Source organism: Brassica napus, chromosome A9 (assembly GCF_020379485.1).
Source record: "Brassica napus cultivar Da-Ae chromosome A9, Da-Ae, whole genome shotgun sequence".
Classification (NCBI taxonomy): Eukaryota; Viridiplantae; Streptophyta; class Magnoliopsida; order Brassicales; family Brassicaceae; genus Brassica; species Brassica napus.
In genome coordinates, this window is record NC_063442.1 from 32,229,749 (window position 1) to 32,250,497 (window position 20,749).

At 34.9% G+C, this 20,749-nt stretch overlaps 3 protein-coding genes across 3 annotated transcripts; all 3 read right to left on the bottom strand.

The window, feature by feature from the left end:
• Window positions 1-340: 340 nt before the first annotated feature.
• LOC125578174 lies at window positions 341-1,987 on the bottom strand. Its single transcript, XM_048740512.1, has one exon. The coding sequence runs from the start codon at window positions 1,985-1,987 to the stop codon at window positions 341-343; it is 1,647 nt and encodes a 548-aa protein (XP_048596469.1).
• A 1,488-nt stretch (window positions 1,988-3,475) lies between these two features.
• Window positions 3,476-5,999, bottom strand: LOC106390870 (UPF0481 protein At3g47200-like). The gene is made up of 3 exons (XM_013831410.3): window positions 4,966-5,999; window positions 4,344-4,876; window positions 3,476-4,042 (listed from the first exon to the last, which is right to left on the bottom strand). The coding sequence occupies exons 1-3, from the start codon at window positions 5,619-5,621 to the stop codon at window positions 3,618-3,620; spliced, it is 1,614 nt and encodes a 537-aa protein (XP_013686864.2). The 5' UTR covers window positions 5,622-5,999; the 3' UTR covers window positions 3,476-3,617.
• Window positions 6,000-6,372: 373 nt separating this feature from the next.
• On the bottom strand, window positions 6,373-16,052 carry LOC106395369 (UPF0481 protein At3g47200-like). The gene is made up of 3 exons (XM_048741011.1): window positions 12,887-16,052; window positions 7,344-7,825; window positions 6,373-6,840 (listed from the first exon to the last, which is right to left on the bottom strand). The coding sequence occupies exons 1-3, from the start codon at window positions 13,468-13,470 to the stop codon at window positions 6,713-6,715; spliced, it is 1,194 nt and encodes a 397-aa protein (XP_048596968.1). The 5' UTR covers window positions 13,471-16,052; the 3' UTR covers window positions 6,373-6,712.
• Window positions 16,053-20,749: the final 4,697 nt, after the last annotated feature.

Consider the following 20,749-nt stretch of genomic DNA (forward strand, 5'->3'; position numbering starts at 1 on the left):
TTATTAATAGATATATGTTGTATTGTTTTCAAATTTCAGGTATGGAGTTGGAGTTGCCTAATCGTTTATACGGTGAGGGATTAGAACCTCAGGTTAAGAAGATTAATAACAGCTGCCGACTAAAACTTCTCGAGTTGCTAAAAGAAAAAATGGAACCAGAATTCGATGAAGTTATGAAAGATCCCATTTTTTCACAGATTATGGTTATCCAGAAGAATGATCTGAAGTTTTCGGCGAGGTTGGTACACTCTTTTTTGTGTAAGGAGTTGATGACAAGCAAGAGACATGAGAAGTGGTTCACTTTCGCTAGGAGACCTCTGCGTTTTGGATTGCAAGAGTATCATGCTGTCACTGGTGGGACAGACCAACCATCTTCAGGAACTGAAATGGGATTTATGCTTTCTTGATAAGCTTCTCTCCAAGCTCCCGTGGTATACAAAAAATCAGTCAATGTATATGGTTCTCTACCAACAAAGAAACCAGCTTTTATTGCGTGTCTACAAGGGATTTTCGAGAGGTCGTACTTCCCACAAGAACAAGTCCGTTTGTCCAAATCAACAAAGCAGTCAATTGTATCGCCTTTAACAAGCAGCTGGCTATCGGTTACAGGGTAAACTGCGAAAGTTTTCCCCTTTCCAATTCTCCTATCAATCTTTTCCTCCACATCTATGGTCAAACGGTGGGTGTGCTTTGAAATCAACTTCTTACGCTTAAAAAACCAACGTGTCAGCATTTCTCTAATACTGTCCAACAAAGGAATTACGGGAAACTCTCTCGGCGAACGCAACGCAGAATTTATCGACTCTGCAGGATTGTTTGTCCTAATGTCATACCTGTATCCATGAAATTGACATCTAGCCCACTTTCTGACATCTGCTTCCATAAGATACGTTCCAATTGCTGGACTGATATTGCAAACATGAGCAAACGTCTTCTTGAAATCAACCACTCTATAAGCCTTTGAAGCCTTAGAAATCAACCCAGCTAATCCCTTCCCCTTGAAATATGATATCACATTATTCAACAAATGATGAATACAGATACCGTGTCTCGCTAGGGGATACACTTTCTCCACTGCCTTCGCTATTGACACTTGTCTATCCGAAATAAAAGCCAAACCATTATCATCAGCAACAACAACTTTTAATTCTCTCATAAACCATTCCCAAGACTGCTCATTCTCAGAGTCTACTATCCCAAATGCAATAGGATATAAATTTGAATTTCCATCTATAGCAGTTGCAACCAGTAGCACCCCTTTGAATTTACTCTTCAAGAATGTTCCATCGACAACAATGACACGCCTCATGACTGTGTTAAAGCCTCTGATCGATTGACCAAACGCTATAAACAGATATCGAAATCTACCATCGACGTCAGTCTTGTAAGAGGAATGTGTACCCGGATTGGCCTCTCGCAGCATGTGCAAATATTTTGGTATTTTCCCATAACTTTCCTCTGGAATACCTCTAACAGCGTTGACTGCATATTCACGGGAATCCCATGCTAAAGATTCAGAGATCTCACATCCATAATCATTGCGCATAATCTGAACAATATCTTTCGCTTTAGGCCCTTCCTTGATACCTTCATATTTATGCATTATCAGATTGCCTATCGTTTTCGCTGAAGCTGTCCTTCCGGCACTGGTTTTGTTTGAAGGTGCGCAGGAATGTACACCGACATACTTCTTAATAATAAAATATGTGGAGCCCTTCAAACACTCAGCTCGAGCACCCCAAAAGCACACCTTATCAGCGCATCTAATACACCAAACTGATTTATTGGAGTTGGTAACTGTGTAGTGAAAGTTATGCTTCATTGCACATAACTCAAACCTCGCTTTCAAAACTGTTTTGTTGAGGAAAAGATCTCCCGTCTTAACCAATTCGACCACCTGACTCTTTGCCAATTTTTCTCTGTTTTCTTTTTCAGCATTGATCTTCTCAGCATCATCATCATCTCTTTCAACCTCGTCTTGCTTCATTTTTCCTTTCTTCTTCTCGTTATGCTTGTCAGCATCATAATCATCTCCATCAACTTCACTTTGCTTCATCTTCCCTTTCTTCTTCTCGTTATGCTTAGCCCCCTTAACAGTATTTGAAGCGGTCCCAATGTCACAAGGATTTCGCTTGTTCTCTTCACTAGTGCTTGCATCAGTTGGCATCTTATTAAGATCAATGTCGATCTTATTTGGATTTCCTTGCTTTGCTTTATAGCTGACACACAATTGAGTTGACTGATGCTTCTTACAAAACCCTAGAAAATTTTGAACTTGCCTTGAGTTTCCAATGATCACTGGTGGACAATTTGATGAATTGATCAATCCAATAGGAAGGTAACTCAACTCCAAATCAGCATCTGTTTCTTCAAAACCAAAATCCTCTATAACAATTTTCTGTAACTCTTCCAGAGAAGACTTCAATTCCAAAGCAAGTAACCTTCCCCCTTTCTTTTTATCAACATTAAAACTCCAACCTGAAGATACAACCAATTCCCAAACACCACATGAAGCATAGACATGAATCATGGTAGAAATAATGTGAAAATTTTGTGAAAATTTTGTGAACAATCAATGGAATATAGAAGACGGCTAAGAAGGTTGCCAAGGTATTTTTTGTCGTTTTTTTTTTGTTCTTTTTCGTTTTTTTTTTTTTTTTTAAAAAAATCGATTTTTTTTAAAAAAATAAAAGTGAATATTCTCAAATATTTTGTTTCCATATTTTTAGGAACTGATTTCTTATCCGTAGAATACAACTAATATGTAGAAATCAATTTCTACAGTTTTTTAGAATTATAGTAATGTTTAGAATTTGATTTCTACATGTTTTAGATTTATAGTAAATCTGTAGAAGTCGGTTTCTACATGTTTTAGAATTAGATTAATGTGTAGATTTTGATTTCTAAGAATTGTAGAATGCTAGGTTAAGCGCGGAATGTGTATTCTACATATTTGTAGAATACTCCTATTTACGTAGATCACGTATTCTAAATATTGTAGATTCAATGAAAAAAGTAGATTTCGTTTTCTACTTCGTAGAATGTCATTTCTACTTTTTTTAGAACATAATCTGAAATTTATAATTATAACTTTTTTATAACTGGAAAATATACCATTAAGTTCATATATGTATTTTAACAAATGTTACTATTTTTCCAAATTTTTTTTGTTTGTAAAACTATTTATTAAAATTATTTTCATAAATATTAAAGGGTATTATAGGAAAATATGACACAAAATATAGATTAGTCTAAAGGGACATAGTTACTATTTTTTTGCTCTAAAAAAACAGTTTTCCCTAAAAAATTTAGTAGATATTTTGATTGGATCTAACTTTTATAAATAGAAAGATTTCATTAGCTTTATTATTAGTTATTTTGTTTGATATAATGTTAATTGCACTTTTTTTTTTTTAGATGATTTCTATGTTAGTAGATAATCACACACCAATAAATATTTTATGAATTTTAAATATCAGTACGAAAACTTATACCATAGCTTTTCAAAACCCGGAATGTTACGATATCAACATTCTTATTTGTAAGCTTAAAAAAACAATACAAATAAATAAACACAAAAAATGCCTTTTTAAAGAAAGCTATATTTATAATGAAAGTTAGGAAGGTGGCTTATAATAAGCATAAGCAGCATAAAAACTTTGAGATAATGTGAGGACGAGTAGAATAACTGCAGCGCAGAACGAGACAATTGCCCATGGATTGTTGAAGTACTTGTGTCTCAAGGTAGCCCTCCAAGCATTCCACTTTTGATTGTAATAACGGTTAACCTCAACAGATAAACGAGATAGATAACTATCTTCGGTATCAAAAACAACTTCTTCACATAGCCGGTTGAACAAATTTGCAACTTCAGAATCGCTCCCTAGCCAATGTTCAATAATACCGCAGTAGTGTAAGTAGCTAACATCTTCATGAGAATCTATTAGATTGTCCATGAAGATTATGTAGGATGTTATGTCATTCCTCGAGTCAATGTGGCACTGTTCAAAAGCTATAAGGTTCAAGAAAAGAGATTTGGTACCTACAAAACAAAAGTTCAAGGAAATAAGAAATCATGTAACTTTTCTTGTTTTTAATTTTTCTTTATTTGTTACATCATCTAGATTTCTTGTTGGTGTAAACAAATCAAACTCTTTTCCATTGCTTACATCATTTTGAATAAGTCAATATATAAGGAATAATCTATGACACTTCCTTACTTTAGCCGTTTGATAAGGGAAGAACGTGATAACATTACTTTTATCACACATTATATATGATCCTAACTAATATGGGGCAGGGATTTAAAAAAATAATATGTAGTGTGGAAAACGTGAACGTACCGTCATGAATAAGTAGCCTTGGTATCTCTAGATAACCGTTATTGAATTGAATATCCCAAAACCGGTCGGTTTTCCTTCTCCTAAACTTTATACCGGCCTCTCTCAGTTCCGTTACGCAATGTATCAGCTGTTGTCTGCGTTTGTCAGCCACGCGCGTATTCCGAGAAGACCATCTCTTTCTTGATAACCTTGGCTCCGGTTTAGGACTAGACCGGAGCAGACTTCGACGGAAAACATCAAGACAGTGCAACTCGCCCATGTCGGCGAATGGGTCAAAGGCTTTATCTCTTGCCAGATAGTTCTCGAGTTTTGACTGGTCGGTTTTGGTCATTGGCTCGTCTGTTGGCATTAGTGGATCAAAGAACCGTACTGCTAATTGCGCCACTAAGCCGGTTTGGTTGCGTGTGCCAAGCTGTAGCTCTAATAACCGGTTTAGTACAAACAAGGGAAGTTGATTTTCCAGCATTATCATATCACGTTGAATTGAATGCATCGATCCTCTCATTGCAAAAACCGGATCATTACGTGCATATCTACACAAATACAAAAACAAAAACAACAATTTCAAAATAAAAATGATTGAGACCGGTTTAGCAAATTTTTGAGATAACCGGAAGCTTACCCGAGTTCTGTGAATCCTTCAACGGCTCCTCTGAAGAGTTCAAGCACAAAACAACCATCAAGAACAAGCATTTCAATAAACTCATTACTGCTCAGACCAAAAGGACCTTCATAGCAAGCTCGAGCCTTCTCTTCAAGCTCTCTCATGGCGTCAATATACATTTTAATGTTCTGGTTCGTACGTTTCAAGATTTTGTTGACGGCACGCCATTTGTGACGGTCCATAGGCCGGAGCCGTTTTTTGCCATGGTGGTACGGACCAAGCGAGACGGTCTGAGGGAAATACGATTTGTTGTCGTTTTCTTGCAAGTAGTATGGAACTCTGTAGATACAGAGTTTGCCCCAGATCGTCGTGTCATCGTCTCTATGTGCTTGCTCTAGTTTGTCTGTGATTGAGATCACCCAATCATCTCGTGGCTCTTTTGGACTCCCTTTGGTTACCTCGATCTTACTGGCTTCGGACAGAGTTTGGTCGTGGTTATGATTGCTTTGTTCTTGATCTTGATCGGATCTTGTGACTTCAGGTAACGAGGGGAGGTTTTGGTCTGGATTAATCGGTTCGGATCCTTGTCCTTGGTTCTCGGCTTCGAGTTTTTCTCGGATCTTGAGTGTGAGCAAGTACCAGCTCAACATGTCTTTGTAGAAGACAGCCACCATTTTTTCCGACGAATGGGATTATGGGAGAGAGGAAGAGAGAAGTTATCGTTGTTAAATATAAGAAGCAACTATATGTTAAAATGATTTGAAGCTGTAATTGGTTACTTATTGTACTCATGGGCCCAATTGATCTGTAACGACAACAACCACAATTAGATGCATCTAAACACACAAATAATTCTGGAAAAACAACAAAAAAATATATTTTTCTTTTGACTATTTGTAAAAATAAATCAATCAACTGGAATCCTCCGGCGTGAAGAGAATTGTTCGCTTCTCTGAGTTATGAATAATCAAATGACTGGAAACCACCTACACAAAACTATTTTAATATATGTATATATATATATTTTTTTTTGTCAAGTTTAATATATGTATATATGATTGTGTATAACTATGTCAAAGGTAATAGGTAATGTAACATGTACGATAAAAAGGATTATTTACCGGTCGGATAATGATCCCTATACGGATGTGAATCTTCATCTAATGTTACTTAAGTTATTGTTAGGAAAATGTTAATAAATGAAAAGAAATAGTGAGAGCATAACGGAACATGTTCATTACACAGCTCGTGAGGAACATGGCACGACGCCACGACCTCACCATTTTCGTATAGATCTATTATTGACCGGGACACGTTTTATCTGTAGTGATTGAACAATATGAACTACTTCTTTGGCATGGCTTCCAGAAATATAGTCTAAAATCAGTGTTTTTAATTGAAAAATACAACAACTAAAAAAACAAGAAACACACAAACATTATAAATTAAGGAAAATAACAATGACAAGTTAAGAAGATGGCTTATAATAAGCATAGACAGCAAAAAAGCTTTGAAGTAATGTGAGAATTAACAGAACAAGTGCAGCAAAGAAAGAGAAATATGCCCAGGGGTTATTGAAGTACTTGTGTCTTAAGGTAGCCTTCAAAGAATTCCACTTACGACTATAGTAACGGTTTACTTCACCGGAAAGTTTAGATAGATAACTATCTCTTGGGTCAAAGACGACTTCTTTACATAGCCGGTTAAATAAATCCGCAACTTCAAAATCACTCCCTAGCCAATGCTCGATGATACCACAATGGTGCTAGTAGCTAACATCTTCAGCAGAGTTTATAAGATTATCCATGAAGATTATGTAGGATGTTATGTCGTTGCTCGAGTTGGCATGGCACTGCTCAAAGGCTATAAGATTTGAGAAGAGAGACTTGGTACCTACAGAAAGATGAGACATTGTTTTTCTATTAGGTTTGTGGAGTGGGTTTGATAGATAAACTTGATAAATATGGTTTATATGCAAGGAAAACCTTAAAAAGAGATGTTAGAATATTGGAGAAAAGATCCCACATCGGAAATATAAAAGGGATTTGAGTAATATATAAGGGATTTGGGTCAATCCACTAATTGCCAATTGGTTTTAAGTTTATATCGAACATAGTATAAGATGAGTATGTTCCTCTCTACACATTGCCAATTATTTTTGAGTTGGAAGTTCATCACTGATCAAATGAATACAAGTGCAGGAAAATAAGTTTTAAAATACCATTTTTCTGAAGCTAGAGCCTAGAACACATATATTAATCATGACCAATCCGTGTAAACGAGAAGCAAGTTCTAAAATGTAATATTTCTAAAATAATGGATAAGAAACGGAAACTGCAAAACATTTATTTGTAGGGAAGGCACACAAAGCAGAAGAAAAAAGGTTAAGCACTCACTATCATGGATTAGTAGTTTGGGTATCTTTAGATATCCATTTCTGAATTCAATATCCCAAAGCTTGTCGGTTTTCTTTCTCCTGAACTTAACTCCTGCTTCCTTTAGTTCTGTCACGCAATGTATCAACTGTTGTTTTCGAGATGATATGGACTTTTTTAGACTTTTCTTATCCGGTGTCCAAGTAGACTTGAAAAGACTTCGATGAAAAACATCCAAGCAATGCAACTCCCCATTGTCACTTACTGAGTCAACGGATTCCACCTTGTCCCTTTTAGTCAGCTCCTCGCCCGTTGGCATTAGTTGAGCAAAGAAATTAACTGCTAGTTGTGCCACCAAACCTGGTTGGTACACTGTGTCGGGCTGTAGCTCTAACAACTTATCTAGAACAAACAAAGGAATTTGATTTTCTAGCATTACCATGTCACGTTGAATGGAAATCATCAATCTTCCCATCGCGAAAACCGGGTCAGTGGGTGCATATCTAGTCAACACAAACAACATAGTCCACAACTTAGGTTAATTATTATTTTTATTTTTTCAAAGAAAATCTTTTAGCCGGTTAGGTAATTTTTTTTTTTTTTTTTTTTTTTTTGACGTCGAACAGCCATTCTATTACTCAGGCTTGAGGTGGTCTGGGTAACCAGACCGGAATAGAACAACCAATGAAAAGTAACTCTCTACGAAAGCTCCTAGCAGTCTTAGCTAAAAAATCAGGAAGCTGATTGCGCACTCGTGGTACATGGGTGATTTTGAAATCGGGAAAACAAATCAGCAGCGTCTCTATCTTCTCCAGCTCTGTCGCAAATCTTGGCCACTCCTGGGGTTCATTTATCATTGCAATCAGCTCCATGCAGTCAGTTCCAAAGCTCTGGCACGGCGAGTGTTGAAGCATGTTCTCCATCGCCCATCGCAGCGCTTCTACCTCCGAATGCAGCGCTGATTCGCATTGAGTGAAGTTTCGTGTTCCCATAAGTTATATGTCCTCCCTACTATCCATCCAGACCCATCCACATCCACTAAAGCGGTCAGAAGCTGTCCAAGATCCATCTAGTAGACAGATATTACCCAAGCTTAAGACTTGGTTTGCAACATTATTGGTAGCCTGGACGTGTGGCGGTATCGTCTCATTCGCGTTAAACCAGGCTTGACATTCACTCTCTGCGTATCGAACGAGTTCCAAAGGGTCTCTGTCTATACCCCTGAAAAGCTTATCATTACGAGCCTTCCAAATATACCATATTAGCCAGGGATAAGGATCCCTGTCTTGGTCTGGTGCAATGATATTATTCTTCCTCCAGAAAAGATAGTCCATGTTTGTGTAAACGCTTGCCACTGGAAATAAACCTGGACTTGTAGGAGTTGTCGATAAAGACCATACTTGCAGGGCTGGAGGGCATTCGAATATTGCATGAGTTACAGATTCCTCTATTTCCCCACACCTTGGGCAATAATTATCGCACCTCATATTACGTCTTACTAGATTCCTCGTTACTGCTACCTGTCCCGTTATCAATTGCCATATAAGATGGCACATCTTCCTTGGCGCTCGTAACTTCCAAGCAAAGGCTTGAAGTTTAGTAATACTTGGCTCTAGTATTTCCTTTTCCTCTCCTTGCTTCAACAGGTTCTGAGCAACCCAGTATCCAGATTTGACTGTGTATTGGCCATTCCTCGTGTAGTTCCAGCAGAAAGTATCTCGGCGATGAGTAGAGCTTATGGCCATGCTACGAATGAGTGGTATATCATCAGGGTGGACATAATCATCTAGTATCCCTGCATCCCACTCCTTTGATTCCTGATTAATGATGTCACTGACTCTCATGTTTAGGTGCATCACAGGCGCTATAGGTCTAGCTGGTCTAGCAGGTGTTGTTGGAATCCACGGATCCTCCCACACCCTGACATCATAGCCAGAGTGAATCTTCTGTCTGATTCCTAGCAGTAAAAGCTTCCTTGCTGCGGAGATGCTTGTCCACACATATGATGGGCTGCTAGTAGAGATCGCTCTCAGTGGCGAGGTCATCCTATAATATCTCCCCCTTAATACTCGGGCAACCAGTGAATCAGGGTATTGGACCAGTCGCCATAATTGCTTTGCCAATAGTGCTAGATTGAACTCATGAATTAAACGAAAACCAATACCGCCCTCCTCTTTTGGTAAACAAACCTTTTCCCATTTCGCCCAGTGTATTCCTCTTTTTGGCGGATTCGAGCTCCACCAAAATTGTGCAATGGCACTAGCGAGGTTTTCACAAATCTCCAATGGGAGCAGAAACGTCGACATAACGTATGTCGGAAGAACGAGTAGAATGGATTTGATCATTACTTCCTTTCCCCCTTTTGAGAGCCATCGACCAGTCCATCCATTGACTCTATGCATCAGATTATCCTTTAAAAATGCAAATAGTTTACATTTAGAACCACTAATATCCTCTGGGATTCCCAAGTACTTTCCCATCCCTCCATCATTGTGTATTCCAAGTGTATCTTTAACCTCTTGTCGGGTGGCTGCATTAATCCTCTTACCAAAGAGTAAGGAAGACTTGTCAAAGTTTATACATTGGCCAGATGCTTTACCATATTTCCTGACTACTTTCATTACTTCTTCACATTCACGGGGCTCCGCCTTACAGAAGAAAAGGCTATCATCAGCAAAGAGAAGGTGGGATACCGAAGGACATGCGCGTGTAATACGCATCCCCGTTATCTTCCCTTGGTTCTCTGCATGATTGAGAAGGCTAACGAGCGCTTCCGTGCACAGAATAAAAATGAAAGGAGACAAAGGATCTCCTTGACGCAAACCTCTACCTGGAACAATATTCCCTCTTGGCTGCCCATTCATGAGAACTTTGTATTTGACCGACGTAATGCACCTCATAATCCAGGTGATCCATGTCTCAGAGAATCCCATCTTACGCATCACAGCTTCGATAAACGACCATTCCATCCTATCATATGCCTTACTCATATCCGTCTTGATGGCCATCCTCTTATTACGTCCACTCGGTTTAGTTCGTAGGGCATGAAACATCTCTTGAGCAATCATGATATTATCTGAAATCTGTCTTCCAGCAACAAAGGCCGACTGGGTTTCTGATATCAATCCTGGCAAGACTTTCTTTAGTCTCTGGCATAAGACCTTCGAGACGATCTTGTAGCTAACATTACACAAGCTTATGGGTCGAAACTGAGCCATATCATTAGGCTTAGTTGTTTTTGGGATAAGGCATATGTTTGTATCATTCAGACCATTGGCTATATGTCCTTCAAACAGGAATTTATTCACCATAAGAGTTAAATCTTGTTTGACTATATCCCAAAACTGTTGGTAAAAAAGTGCAGTCATCCCATCTGGTCCCGGCGCCTTATCTGGATGCATAGCAAAGAGAGCTAATTTAACCTCCCATTCAGAAACAGGAGCTGTGAGGCTGTCATTCATTGATCCTGTGATCGTCGTAGGAACTTCAGATAGCGCCTCTTCAATGTCTTCTGGTGTAGATGATTCAAAGATTTGCCGAAAATAGCTAGTAGCAATGGCTACCAGGCCTTCCTCATCCTCAACTATGTTACCATCAACATCCCGAAGCTGCGTGATTTTATTCCTTGCTCTCCTTTGCTTTGTTAAGGCATGAAAAAATTTGGTATTTTTATCTCCCTCTCTCAGCCAAAACACTCTACTCTTTTGTTTCCAGAACATTTCTTCTGCCTTAAGAGCATCAGAGAGTTCCTTCAACGCTGCTGCAATTTCCTCCGTCGTCGCATTGTCGTCTGCATATAAACCCTCAACTTTCTCCTTTAACTCCTCCACTAGCTTTGCCGAGTTGATATTGTGTTGTTTCCTCCACTCACTCAAGGCTTTTCGACAACTAGAAATATGTTCCATTATAGTTGCATTGGGGGGCAGATCAGGAGATTTCCATCCCTCAAGAATGACTTGCCTCAGTTCCTCATTGTCTAGCCATCTCCTATCAAATTTAAATTTCTTTGATCTTCTCGTTGGCTTTTTCAGTATGTCTGCAAAAATCGGACGATGGTCCGATCCCCATAATCTCAAGTACTTAGCATTAGAGTGTGGGAACTTCTCATGCCAATCAGCATTTCCTACTGCTCTGTCTAGACGACATCGAACAGTTACACGTCCTGCTCTCTTCCCTACCCATGAAAGCATGTCCCCTGTAAAAGGAAACTCTAACATCCCACAGTCTGTAAGCATTTGCTTAAAGGGTAGGAACGAGCTATCAGAACGCTGTCTCCCTCCTTCCTTCTCATTGTGACCCGTGATTTCATTGAAATCTCCAATCATGAACCAAGGTCCAGTTCTAGTTGTTGAGAAACGCGTAAGACGTTCCCAAACTTGATCTCGTCTTTCCAAAACAGGGTCACTATAAACAAACGTCATAAAGACTTTTATTCCATCAATGACTGCTTCAATGTCAATCATTCTGTTATTCGAAAATAAAACATTAACTTGAAATTCATCCATAAAAAATAAAGCTAAACCTCCGCTGAGACCAAGTGGCTCAACAGTAAACAAATGATCAAATCCTAAATTGGCCTGAATGTTTTGCAACAGCAGCCTCTTATTCTTCGTCTCAGAAAGAAACACAAGTCCTGGGCGATGCTTCTGACACATCTCCGTAAGGCGTCGAACTGTGAGGTCGTTTCCAATCCCTCGACAGTTCCAACTTAGTGTCCTCATGGATGATCCCGTGATGAGTTTGTGGAACCCATCAATCCATCACCTTTGGAGGAGCTACCTCTCTGCTTCTTAGAACACTGATGATGCCGCTTTGGCCTGCTTGCGTGTCTAGTCGTATGAACTCCTTGAGACGAAGAGAAAGACTTACGAGGAGATCCCCGACGAAGGACCTCAAATTTTTTACTCTGGAAGCCCAATGGGACATTCGCTCTTGTTCCTTGCTTACTGTTCTTCAAAGCTTTAGCCTCAGTGACGTTATCATCCTGGCATGTAGTCTTCATGTTCGCATCATGCCTAGCCGCTGTGTCCTCCATCTCTTTGAGCTCCATGCCTAGCAAGTCCTCATCTGGCGCATCACACTCCATCACTTCCTCCTCCTGCTGATCCTCAATGTCCATATCGTTCAAAGCTCCAATTATCTGATTATCTCCATCAGTGGCTGCTAGTTCCTGTTCACTTAGACTCGTGAAAGAGAGGGATCGAGTAAGCCCTTTAGCGCGCTTTGTGACATTCTCGTCCATGTCGTGGCCACTTCGAGATGGCGTAACAATAGTGCTAGCCAATCTCTTAGCAGTATTACCATCTCCTGACCTGATGCCTTGATGCCCAATAGGGCCGTTCATTCCGCCATTCCTGATGGGAGAAGATTGTTCATAGGGAACAATCTCACGAGAGCGTACTGATGGTACTGGATGCTTGGTCCTTTCCGCTTTCGCTTGCCAAGTTTGCCTCTGAGGACGATCATATCATAAAAAAAGAAACATGGTTTATATAGCCAGATCTGGAAACAAATTGGTTTAGAGATAACAGGTTAAAAATATTAAAATATTGATTCAGGCTTACCCGATTTCGGTGAATCCTTCTTTAGTTCCCCTGAAGAGCTCAAGGACAAAACATCCATCAAGAAAAAGCATTTCAGTGAACTCATTACTACTCATACAAATGGGACCTTGGTAGCAAGCACGAGCCGTCTCCTCGAGATTTTTCATGGCATCAATATATGTTTCGATATCTTTCTTGGTATATTCCAAGACCATATGGACCGCACGCAACTTGTGACACTCCATGGGCAGGAGATGTTCTTTGCCGTGGTGGTAGGGACCAAGCGATACAGTTTGAGGAAAGTAGGACTTCTTGTCATCTTCTTGCAGGTAATGTGGAACTCGGTAGATACAGAGCTTGTCCCAGCTAGATGCGGGAACGTCTCCACATGCTTTATCCACCTTGTCTTTGATCGAGATCACCCATTCTTCTTGTGTCTCTCTTGGCTTCTCTTCACTCACTTTGATTTTACCAGGCTCCGGGTAAGTGTCCTCGTGGTTCGGCAACTTTTGGCTTTGAACCCTTCTTTCAGCGAAACGAGAGAGGCTCCTGACTCTAAACCCTCTGGATCTTTTGTTGGTGAAATTGGACTGATATACAACCATTGTTTCTCTTGGCAAATCAAAAGAGCGAAAGAGAGAGACAGTAATTGTCAAATGTCAAAGCAGCCATGTATATAGTTGCCTATTACTGGTTAAAGTTGTGATCTGGCCACCATAAATGCCTATTATTCATGACTATCATAAATGCGGCCAATATAAATATATATACAGTAGTCAACTAGTGAGATCTGAAACATCAAAATTAGAATTAAAAAGAAAAGACTGTATAACTCTTATAAAATGACTAATACATACGCTGCTTTGACTTATTTTCCTAATTTTCAGATCATCTTTCACAATTATGACAAAGAAAATGACAAAGAGGAATGATGTTTAGACACGTAAACAAGTGTCCAGTTAATATTGATGTATGCGGAACAATAAAATTCGTCTGAACTCTAAACAAGTGATGGAGCACTGGGACTACCAGTTCAGGTCTTGGGTAAAGCCGAATGAAACATTCGTTTAAAGTCCCAAATTTTTTAAATTTTTTTATATAAACATAGGTTCCCAAATTTTTTAAAAAGATCTTCAAATTTTCTTAAATTTCTTTTTCTCAATGAAATCTTTACAAAAATAGCCTAAGCCCCCAAAATCTCAGGACCGGCCATGTGAGCTACAACTTTATTTTAGGAAGATCAATGTTAATCTAATTTAGAATAACAAATTAACAATTACCTATAAAGATAATTACATAATAAATATTAAATGACTTTCTAGAATAAAATTTTACTTTTATTTAAATATTTTAGTCTTTGCTAGTAGCTATATTTAATAAATTAAAGTGTGTTTGTAAATTCCTGGATTATAATTATTCTTTGTAATGATAAATTAAAATTGGTTTTTAACAAAAAATATACTGAGGTTTATACGTTTTTTTTTTGTAAACTAGATTCTTTTAGAAGATATATTAAACTTCTAACAGAAGGAAAAGATAAATGAAATTTAATATACAAGAAATAGATGAAAGTTGGAAACCTTATAAATATAGTAATATCAAAAGAAAAGAAAAATCAAATGATTAAATTAAAAACAAATGCCATTGAAGTGCAAAAAGATTTAAACTTTTAATTCATAAGAGTCAATTTTATTTACATAAACCAAATCTATACTATTATTTATGAAGTAATTTTTTGCATTCGAGATCTCACATTAAAAGTTGGAGCGTTTGAAGTCATTATTTTCCTTAATGAATTATATTTATTCATTATATAATTGATCATAAAAATAAATAAATAAATAAATTTTAATAAAATATTGTCAAAATATTAAAAGAAATGAAGAGATACGTAATGTTACTAATGTTTTGTTTGATATCACGTAATGATGTTTTGATTACCTAATGATAAACATTATTTATTTTTATTTTTTAGAATATAAAATAATAAGATAAGTCTTAGTATATATCTATAGAGTCAATCAAATTATTTTTGAGAAATTTACCAAAACGGAGCAACAAAACAGTATGATTGTCTTTTTGGTATAATTTTTTTTTGTCTCTTTTATCCTTTTAAATAAATAGTTTTATAAACCAAAAAATATAAAAAATAAAAACAATTGATAAAACACCCACATAGACAAATTGGTAATTTGTTTTGGTTTAAAAATTTGATAAATTAAAATTTTAAATTAAGTTCTACTAAAAGTATATTTCATCTTCTACGAAAAATAGATTAGTAGAGATTAAATTTCAAATTAAAGAAGTTCATCTACTTGTCAAAAATATCTAAAAATATTTGTAATATTCTAACTTTCTTAAAACTTGTATGCACTTTTCCTTTTTATTATTTTTTAAAAACATTTTTTTATTAAACTTTTTAATATTAAAATAATTTTAATATTTTTAAAACGTTTGTAAAAAGAATAAAAATAAAACTTTGTAAAACACTTTTAATAAAAATAAACTTTATAATTTTTTTAAAATAAAAATGTTAAATAAACGTTTGAACCAACAATATACAGGAAGATGAAATATGGGTCACTTGCCTCAGATCCGACGATTGTTACTATACAAAAAAAATAAAAATTAGCCATCTAAATTTAAACTTTAAAAGTATTTTTTGTTTTGTTTTTTCTCTCTAACTGAGGTTCTGCGTTATATATTAGGCGCAGCCCGTTATCAAACTAAGAAGTAATAATTCGTAATCATCGGAAACCCAGCACATGGCACGACCTAACAATCTTTGTATAAATGTGGAGACGCTCTTATAAATTAAGAGACTTCAATAAGTTTACATATCTCACGATTTAAATATTTAAAAATCACATAAAATATTATTGATATATTTTAATGTGGAGACGCTTATTGTGAATCTGTAGATTCATCAACCAATAATAGTTTGCACCTCATATTTAATTTTTTAAAGAAAACAAAATAATATAAATTTACCAAATCATATTATGATATTGCAGTTTTTATTAATTATCTATCGACAACCCTTTATAAAACAGTAGTCAGCGTCACTATATCACTGCCTTTTTGTGTAATTATTGATCAATTTTCACTACTAGTATTTCAATCAAAAATCATCCGAAATAAAAACGAACTGTTCAAAATCTATAAGAATCGAGATGAGTGATTTGGTACCTACAAAATACACAATGATGGTTAGGGACTGTACGATTTGTAACTTTTATATGGGGAATTTTATCAGGCGTGTTTGTAGATACTAGATAAATTAGATTTTATATAAATGAAAAAAAAAACGAAAACTTATATTGACGACAAAGCTAGGTATCACTAGGTGACCGGTCCGCACCCTGTGCGGACATAAGAACATGACCGGTCTGCACCCTGTGTTCTGTCTCGGTTCGTACCTCACGAGAAGGAACACAGTAACGTCAGTATGAAGAGGCTGATATTGTGTGTATGTATAATTGCAACGTCACAAAATATTTTGTGTGTTTACGAAGATACTTTCATTCAAAAAATAGAATAAATAGTGTATAGTTTTAGAAGTAACAAATTTTATATTATCATTAATTATAATTATATTTTATATGTTTCGTAATTCTTTATTTTAGGTGAATAATATTATTTTTCTATAAATAATAAACAAACATTTATGTAGACATATTAAAAGAAAATATAATAAAAATCAAAATATTATCCATAAATAATATTAATTATGAAGTACATTTCTCGATAAAGAAAGCATATTCAATTAGAAACTTGCAAAAAATTAAATAAATTTTGTTGGCAATTTGACGGGTTAACATTATTTGATAGATTCATAAATTTCTAAATTTTATTGAACATAAAATCATATTAAATTGACATACCGTCATCGGTCTCCTAACTCATCACAACTCATCTAGCAAATACAAAAAATAAATAATTGCAACAGTTTATTCACTTTAAAATTTGTATTTGAAAAAAAAGTATATTAAAATTACGTACCGTGACTACTAAATATTCTGAAAAACTTGTTTGTAGACAACATTCAATATTTTTGTCTCCGGCTTCCCTTCTTTACCAGTTATTAGGATTTTTAATCCAGATCTCGACTTAACTCTTGAAAGTGAAACTTTGCCTTGTATTTTGTAAGCATTTTATAAATTATTTTAAAATTATGATAAATTTATTCTTTAAACAACGATAAATAATTTAAAAATAATATTAATAAACATTTTTGAATTTTGTAATATTTTAAATAGTTATTATATAATTATATTCGAACATAATTCATCAAGTAAAGTATAAAACTATTATAATTATCTTATATAAAATTTCGTTCATTTTATTTTATAGGTTATAAATATTAAAAGTAATAAATAAAACATTATAAGTCTTTCAATAATTTCGAGAATAGTTTCCATAAATTGTTATTTGTAATATTCGTTAGATTATATGGCAAGTGATGTTAAACGTCAATAAGTTAAACAATTCTTCCATATTTGGAAAACATATATATAACAATGACAAATTAAATGGTAGAGTATGTAAACACCTGTTTTCTACCAGCGTGAGTTAGAACACCGCCGTATTTAAGAATCATAAGGGCCTCTACAGGTCTTTATTCTTCGCGTTCACCATCCTACTTCAGCGGTTTCAGTTGAACCTTCCTGTATATCTCTGAGAAATTTCCTCCCTGCGCCATTCCAAAAGGTTCTCTGCTGTGAGAAAATGACCTCATGAATTAAATAAAAAATGCATAATGCTAGCCTACTTATAAGATAGTCTTTTCAACAAAAAAAATGATATAAGATAGTATTAATAAATGATACTATGTAATACTTTTCCGGACAATATTCAACAAAGAGAGAGAAAGTACTAAAGAATCTCTTCAAGAACTGCTTTAACTTGGCGAAGCTTCTCAGCATGTTCAATCAAGGTTTTCTGGATCACTATCACTCTCACGACCTGGTCTACATATAAAAAAAGGAAGACCATATTGTCGTTACCAGTATTCAACACATGGAAAAGATAGACCAGACATGCTTTTTGGAGACAAGACACAAAGAGTTGAGTTCAGGGTTCTAAAGATGAGGAGGCTTTGCGTCTAAACACATTTTTCTTAGCACACAAGCATCATTGTCGTAATACCTTAATAGTATGAGAGGAGAGATTTGTGAACAATACTTTAAAGAATGAAAAGAGAATGTTTGTATTTTAAGACCTTGGGTGTTTCCTATATATACACAGTCGATTTATTCTCATATTAATGATTTTAATATTTTGCACAATAAATAATAAAATCGTTTAAAGAAAGATATTAAATGTGTATTGTCAAAAAATGATATGCATATGATATGATTTTAACTTGCGCAAGTAATCCAGATTAGAAAGGTAAGTTACTAAAAACAAACAACTTAATTAGAAACATTAAAATATTTTGTAAGCAATATAATAAATATGATATCAACATGCGCAAGTTTACCGTTTGAATAATAAGGAAAGTTTTTAATATTTGTCTTAATTCTAAATATTGCCCAAGGGTAAACTAAATCGATAAAATTTAATGATTTCAACTTGCGCAAGTAATCCATATTGTGAATAAGTGATTTGCATATTTAATGATTTCAACTTGCGCAAGTAATCTATATTAGAAAGGTAAGTTATTAAAAAAAATTTTTGTCAATAAGTTATTTGCATATTTAATGATTTCAACTTGCGCAAGTAATCCATATTAGAAAGGTAAGTTATTAAAAACAAACAACCTAATTAGTAGGGGTGGGCACTTTACCCGATATCCGAAGTGGCACCCGAACCCGATCCGAAAAATCCGAACTGAAATCCGAATCGAAGTAGCAAAATACCCGAACGGGTATTGAATAAAGAGAGATTGGATACCCGAACGGATAATACCCGAACCCGAATGGATATTCGAAGATAACCGAACATATGTATAATTAACCTTATATTTTTAGTTTACATCTCTCATTTTATATAAAATATTTATATTGATACTACACATACTTTAAGTTCATATGATATACATACAATAACGAAAAAATGATTTGCTACTCACTTAAAATGCATGTCAAGTTTTTTATTTAAAAAATTAACAAAAAGTTACATCCGAAAATTAAAAAAAATAACTAAATTAATGTCTTTTTAGTTTTAAAATGTTATGTCCAAATCTATTAACTATTCAATCTATTAAAAATAAAAAAATTAGTTAACTGAAAGTTATATTTTTAAATATAAGAAACTTGAGAAATGAAAATTTTAATTTTTTTTTCAAAATCTAAATATCCGAACCAGATCCGAAATAACCGAATCCGAACTAAAAATACCCGAACCTGACCCGAAGTACAGAAATACCCGAACGGGTTCTACACCTCTATACCGAAATATCCGAAAATCCAAAATATCCGACCCGAACCCGAACGGATATCCAAGGCTAAACTAAATCGATAATTATTATCCCCTAGCTATATATGGGCTTAACGAAATCGACAATAGTTTTGGGCTTATCTACATAAGCGATTGATTAAAATAAATGAAAAAGAAAAATTCAAAAAAAAAACAGTCAATAGAATTATAACGTTTTTCCTGAGAAGCTCTATATGAGTGTCACCTCAGCAAAAATCACTAAAGTGACTTCTCTTTTAATGTATAGGGGGATATGATCTAACTCCAGAAATACAATTTTTCTCGAGCTATATATTACATTATGAATAATTCAAACAAATATACTATTTGTCAAAATCCATGTAGATAAACATTGGCCTAGAGCATCTTAAAAAAACAAGTTTTAAAGCATTTTTATGATTAATTTCATTTAAGAGAAATTGGACGGTACACAAGGAAAAAAACATAATTGGATAAATAACCAAATGCCTTATCTTTTCTATACATACATTCTATTTTATGTAATAATGTTGTTTTATCCCCAAAACCAACCGGTGTAACCTGCAAGAAAGAAAATAAAAAATTCTTAATTATTAGTTGTGCGCAAAGTAACTTGTGGTATTTTTATAATCACATCATTTCTTTTACTATACTATTTTACCATGTCCCATTCCATTTGACAGTTACTAAAAATTGCTCTATTTTGTTTAGATATATACCTTTTAATTTTATTAAGTTCTAACCATCGTTACATGTTTTTAAACCTGTAAAAATCGTATTATGATCTATATTGTGTAGTTTAATATTGCATAATATAATTTAATTTTACATAATATTATGTACCCTTTAGATTTTAATATTTGAGTTTAGGGTTCATATTTTGGTTAGGGTTTAGTGATTATAGTGTAGGGTTTAGTATTTAGAAAGTGAGGGGGTATGGTTGAAGTCAGAATTAACTTCTTCCATGTAATCATAGACATTTCATAACATTCATCAATATGTACTATGTTATTTATTTTGTTTCATTATATTTAGGTTTAGGGTTTATATTTGGGTAAGGGTTTAATGATTAGAGTTTAGGGTTTAGTATTTATGAGGTAAGGGCGTATGGTTAGGGTCAACATTAACTTATTCCATGCAATTGTAGATATTTCATAGTTTCGCTAATATGTACTATATTATTTATTTTGTCCCATTCTATTTGGATTTTGAGTTTATATTTAGTTTTGTGGTTTATATTTCGGTTTAGAGTTTACAAATTAGAAACTAGGGTTTAGTATTTAGGGGTTGGGTGAGATTTAGAGATCAAGTTGGGAAATTTTCAAATAGATTAAAAAAGTGACAGAAATAATAGTATAAGTTATTATTAATTACACTTCTATAACCAATAAAAAAAACAATAGTATTTGAGATAAATAAAATTATTTGTAAAATCAATGCAGTTTGTAATTAATTTTAGCTGAAAGCAAGTACAATTTGCATTGA

What these genes read in the sequence shown, in the direction of transcription:
- LOC106390870 (XM_013831410.3), bottom strand. Translation starts at nt 5,621, where the DNA reads ATGGTGGCTGTCTTCTACAAAGACATGTTGAGCTGGTACTTGCTCACA. An exon ending in GAAGGATTCACAGAACTCGG is followed by an intron (nt 4,877 to 4,965) that starts GTAAGCTTCCGG and finishes GTATTTGTGTAG; the next exon opens with ATATGCACGTAATGATCCGG. An exon ending in AAGGCTACTTATTCATGACG is followed by an intron (nt 4,043 to 4,343) that starts GTACGTTCACGT and finishes TTTGTTTTGTAG; the next exon opens with GTACCAAATCTCTTTTCTTG.
- LOC125578174 (XM_048740512.1), bottom strand. Translation starts at nt 1,987, where the DNA reads ATGAAGCAAGACGAGGTTGAAAGAGATGATGATGATGCTGAGAAGATC.
- LOC106395369 (XM_048741011.1), bottom strand. Translation starts at nt 13,470, where the DNA reads ATGGTTGTATATCAGTCCAATTTCACCAACAAAAGATCCAGAGGGTTT. An exon ending in GAAGGATTCACCGAAATCGG is followed by an intron (nt 7,826 to 12,886) that starts GTAAGCCTGAAT and finishes TGTGTTGACTAG; the next exon opens with ATATGCACCCACTGACCCGG. An exon ending in CAAACTACTAATCCATGATA is followed by an intron (nt 6,841 to 7,343) that starts GTGAGTGCTTAA and finishes ATCTTTCTGTAG; the next exon opens with GTACCAAGTCTCTCTTCTCA.